The sequence below is a fragment of the Myotis daubentonii genome, chromosome 10 (genome assembly GCF_963259705.1).
Source record: "Myotis daubentonii chromosome 10, mMyoDau2.1, whole genome shotgun sequence".
Classification (NCBI taxonomy): Eukaryota; Metazoa; Chordata; class Mammalia; order Chiroptera; family Vespertilionidae; genus Myotis; species Myotis daubentonii.
The window spans coordinates 75,403,405-75,408,538 of NC_081849.1; the positions used below are offsets into that span (position 1 = coordinate 75,403,405).

Sequence of the window (5,134 nt, forward strand, 5' to 3'; positions counted from 1 at the left end):
CTGACTTTCAGACAACAGAGGTTACTTGAACACAAGCCACTGTGATACCATGTACACAGGTAGAGACACTAGACAAAGGGATGATTCACATCATGAGCAAGACAGAGCAGGAAGATAAGATTTCATCACAATACCCACAATAACGTCTGAGATAAAACTTATGGATTATTTCTGGAATTTTCCATTTTTAATATTTTCAGACTGTGGTTGACCATGGGCAACTGAAAACACACAAAGCAAAACCGAGAGTAAGGGGGAACTAGTGTGTGTCGTATAAGTCTACATTTTAGTTGTATAAATGGACACATGGGAAAAGATCTACTAGGATACACATCAAAGGATAGTGAAATCCCTGGGTGGTAGAATTATGAATGGCCTAATTTGTTGCAGGGTTGTTGTTTTTTAGCCTATAGGCATATTTCATTTTGTCTCCAGTGAACTTTTATGGATTTTCAATAGAAAAATATATATATATTTCAAATTCATAAAAACCTCTCAGAGTAGTTGCACTTGTGCATTTGAAGCTAAAATCATGCAAGCTGTTAGGAGAGCACAGATAATGAGAAAGCCAAAGGAGTGGACTCTCTTTTTAGAAACTTTGGTTGTAAACACAAGAGAAAGGGCTTTAAGAACATGTGTGGCATACAGTTATTACGATGGAGTGCCTGTGCGTTGGAGAAGAGGAAGAGACAAAAATGCAAAAGAGAAGGAACCACTGGGGGTGACGTCTAGTGAAGCCTGCAAGATAGCGTGCTTTCCATTCTCCAGTAGCTTCCTTTGGGCTTGGCTGGGCTCCCTTCCCTGGCCTCACACATGCCCCTTCCCCTTAGGTTAACAGGCGAAAGGGCACAGAGCTTACCCAAAGGCAGAACCTATATTCCCAGCCTCTTGGTGTCTTAACCCCCTAACAAGGTGCAACAGGCACTTCTCGTCAGCAACTTCTGCCAGTGAAGAAACCGCACACTGGAAGCCCTGGGCAAGGCTCCCTTACCCCTCTCCCACAGAAGAGTGGGCACCGGCCACAACTGCAATCATGATGCACGCCTAACCTTCCTAATGAAAGGGAGTTTTCAACACTCAGACGGGGCTCTGTAAGACACACTCCGCTTTCTTTTCATTATTTTTGGCATATCAACAGCTGGTGACCTAGATTAAGAAATAATATGTGAAAAGCAGACTGTATCGCTAAATTCCTTCACAGATGGAAAGTGGATTCAATGAAGAGCTTCAGTCCAAAGATTCAAGTTAATCACCTGGAGGGACAGGGAGAATACCCACAAGTGGGTAAACGGAAGTATGAAAAAATGATGACAAAACCTGGCTCCCATCCCGGTAGATCCTGGCTGCTTTTTGGACAAGTAGCCAGGGGCTGGACGGGGGCGGGAGCCTTGCTAATTCAACTGCTGAAGGAGCAGCGGGAGAGGACCCCGGTTAGCTCAGGATGAGCTTGGCTAGATATTAAAAGAAATACAATCCTCTTACTGCACTGAGAGTGTGCATGTGCGGAGGGGGGGACCAGAGGCAGCCACCCAGGCTCAGCCTAGGGACAGGCAAAGGGACCAGGGCCCCGTTCAGCTCAGCTTCTAGGTCAGCAGGAAGTGGGGGGCATTCGAGCCTGTCACAGAGCAACGCAGTCAATCTGACTTTCAGTAACACAGGGAAGTGCTAGGTACCCAGCACCCCAGGGATGGAAAACCCTGCCACGTGAAAGAGAGCACAGCTGGACTGACAGACACCGTGGAGTTCACTCGCCCGTGTTCATTTTCAAGTCCAGCGCTCAAGCGACCCCATGAACGTCCTTTGCTCAGGGCACACATGGGGACCCCAGGGCCCGCAAGGTCTTCATGATAAGACGCCTCCGGGCAGCCAGGCCAGCCCTGTGCCTGGTGCCATCAATCCCGCTCCCACTGCTGGGGCTGTGCGGAACGAGCCTGGGATCCGATCGTGCACATACATCCCTGGGTGAGAAAAATAAAGGACCGAGGCCAAGCGACTGAGGGTCTTGTGAAGCAACAGGGAACCAACCCGTGCGATACGGATTTTTTTAATACAATAAAACGTCCTTCTTTGCACAAAAATGTGCAGAGCAGAACTGTTAGGCTCGGGTCAGATTTACTTCTGACCTTCCAGAGAAGGTCACCGGCGTCAAAGGGGGCACATACAGAGAGATCAAAAACGACGACGGGGAGGAGGGGAGTGTGCATGCGGGCATGTATTGAACTCCAGGATTCACTCCCCGGCACTGCATGGAAGCCGCGGGATTTTCCCGATCAGTCCTATTGATCCGAACAGATTTGGGGGTATCTTCTGTGCTAAATAAACTGTTCGTTTCGGCCGCGCTCCATAGCCAGTACATCCCCGCAGAGAAAGGACAGCTGCCGCAATCTCCCGCCCGAACCCGCGGGCGCATCGCTACCGGCGGCTGCGGGGAGCGGGGAGCGGGGAGCGGGCTCCGGGGCAGTGCGCTCAGCCCGGGGCGCGGGCGCCGCCTGCAGAGCGGACAGAGCTGCCAGCCGCACGGGGGGCGTGGGAGCTGGGGGCTCGGCAGACCCCGCGCCCGGGGACCGGGTCGCGCTCCCCCGGAGTCCCGCCTCCCGCCCGCTCCGGGTCCGCAGCGCCCGGAGCCGCCGGCGGCGCCCGCTGCAGTCCCCGCGGCGCAGGGCAGGGCGTCCCCGCGCCCCCGCCGGCCCTGCCCCGCCGCCGGGCCCCTCCGCTCCCCGGGCCCTCGAGGCCCTCGCCGCCGCACCCGCCACCTGCACCGCCGCCTGTTCTGACCTTTTCCTGCGCGCGGTTGATTCGTTTCTGGACGTTCTTGGCGAAAATGCCCGTCTTCATGTCGGCCATGGCTGCGGTGCACCGAGGCTGCGAGGAGCTGAGCGGGCGCGGGGCGGCTGCGGCGGCGAGGAGGAGGCGGAGGCGGCGGAGGAGGCGGGGGAGGAGGAGGGTGAGGAGCAGCGCGAGAGGAGGAGGAGCGGGAGAGGCGCGGGAGAGGCGGCGGGAGCTCCCGGAGCGGCCAGGGAGCGGCGCGGCGGCGGGGAACCGGCTTAAAGCGACAGCGCCCGGGCGGGATGCGCTGGGACCGGAGGCAGCACCAGGCAGGGTGGGGAGAAACGGAGGAAGGGCTCCGAGGTCAAAGCGACCAGATAGTGCCTCAGTGATGGAGGAGGGGGCCCGGAAGAGAAAGGGGGTGAAGCCAGCAAGGGACCCAGAGCCTGGCGGCAGCTCAGGGATGCCTTTAAGGCGGAGTTTGTGTAGGGGGGCGGTGGGAAGGGGTTCAATTCTCTCCAAGCCAAAAAAAAAAAAAAAGGAAAGGGAAAGGCAGGGGGCTGTGGGAGCCGGGGAGCCAGCAGGATTGGAGCTGCTCTGAAGTGCAGGGGGCTGGGCGGGTCTCCCAGGAGTGCCAGCTGGGCCACCCTGGCCTGAGAGCGCGCCCTCACCTCCCGTGCGTTCACGAAGAAGGACTGGCCTTCGCCTGCCAGAGAGGCCCGCTGCTCGGGGCAGCTGCTGGGAAACAGGTCAGCGCAGGGGTCAGAGCTGCAGTGGAGAGGCAGGTAGAGGGGAAGGAGGGAGGACCAATGCTGGCACCCATTTAAACCTTAAGACAAGACGTGGGGCCTGCGTGGGCAGGGGATCTCTGTAATCCCTGCCCTGGGCAGAGACCCTGGCATGGGCACCCACTCCCCACCACGTGCTGCAGGGAAGGGAAGAGTCAGGTCCTTTAGTGCCTCGCATCAGCGTTGTAAACCTAGGCCTCCTAACCTGTTGCTTCTTGCAAACCTTCCAGAAACCTAAAAGAGGTGTACCATCCTCTCTGTGCTTAGCAGAAGTAGGAATGGTGGGGATAAACTTGTCCTCCACCTACCTAGAGCTCTTGAAGGCTCTAATAAATAGTCAAGCTATTCGTGCCCGCCGGGGTGGCTCAGTGATTAACGTCTACCTATGAACCCGGGGGTCAGGGTTGGATTCGCAGTCAGGGCATATGCCCAGACTGTGTTTCATTCCCCAGTGGGGGGGGGGGGGTGCAGGAGGTAGCCGATCAATGATTCTCTCTCATCACTGATGTTTCTCTCTCTCCCTCTCACTTCCTCTCTGAAATCAATTTTAAAAATATATTTAAAAAAATAGTCAAGCTATTCATATTCTCTTCTCTCTGAGAGAATAAGGAGAGCAAGGAAGGTTTCCTAGCAAACAGGTTAGAGTGAATCAGGCCCCTGGGAGTCCATGTGAGCACCTGCACCTCTGGAACAGACCGTTACATTGGTAGCCCCCTATGAACTGCCCCTTGGCATTCACACCGTGTGTAGTCCCCCGCTTTGATTCTAGCATGGCACCGTGACCGGCTTGACCAATAAGATACAGTGGACTTACACTGTGCCAGTTCCAGGCCTAAGCTTAAGAAGGCAAGCAGGTTTTGCACCCCGAAAAGCCCTGGGCCTCCATGTAGAAATTCAGCTCCCTGCTGTAAAAGCCCCTTGGAGAGGCACTTGGCAAGGAAGAGGCTCTGAGGTTACCTGGACAGGGGACATGGCCCACCTGTCTCTGCATCCCAGCTGAGCCCAGCCTCCAGCCGACCCACTCGCTAAATGCAGCCGTACAAATAATCTCCAAGAAGACGAGCAGAAAAACTGCCCGGCTGACCCCAACCGGGAGTGCAAAATGGTGAGCAAATAAAATGGTAGTTGTTTTAAGCCGCTAATTTTCCTGGTGGTTTGTTACTGAAACACCCAGTCTATTCACTTGGCTCTTACTTTCTTAGGATGACTATTCATTCCAGTCTGCCTGGGAGCGAAGGGATTTCCAGGACACAGGACTTCCAGTGCTAAAGCCAGGAAAGTCCTCGGCAAACCTGGATGAGTTGGTCACCTGAGTCCCAACATTCCAAGAAAACTCAAGCCCTCTCTCTTGGTCAACATTCGGTAGGAAAGACTGCTCAGAAGCCAGGAATTTCAGCCAGCTCTCTGAGGCAGGGGGCTTCAGAACCTCACCTCTGCCTTGGGAGCTTGGCCGTGAGGATACAAGCCTCAGAATGCTGGAATATACCAGAATGTTCTGCAACATATCAGTTCATGGTCACTCATATTATGAGCCCTGGAGCCCGCTCTGCTTCTGTGCTGGGCCTGGGTACCTCCCCTCT

The 5,134-nt window shown here is 55.1% G+C and overlaps 1 protein-coding gene across 2 annotated transcripts in view; it reads right to left on the bottom strand.

Moving 5' to 3' along the window:
- Positions 1 to 3,194, bottom strand: part of AMPH (amphiphysin) — a 146,180-nt gene extending 142,986 nt beyond the window's left edge. The window contains exon 1 of one of the 2 annotated variants that reach the window (XM_059655726.1): positions 2,776 to 3,194. In XM_059655726.1, the coding sequence (XP_059511709.1) occupies positions 2,776 to 2,844 (69 nt within the window). In that variant the 5' untranslated portion in view covers positions 2,845 to 3,194. The remainder of the gene's footprint in view (positions 1 to 2,775) is intronic. The other variant, XM_059655727.1, reaches the window with a different exon arrangement.
- Between the last annotated feature and the right edge of the window lie 1,940 nt (positions 3,195 to 5,134).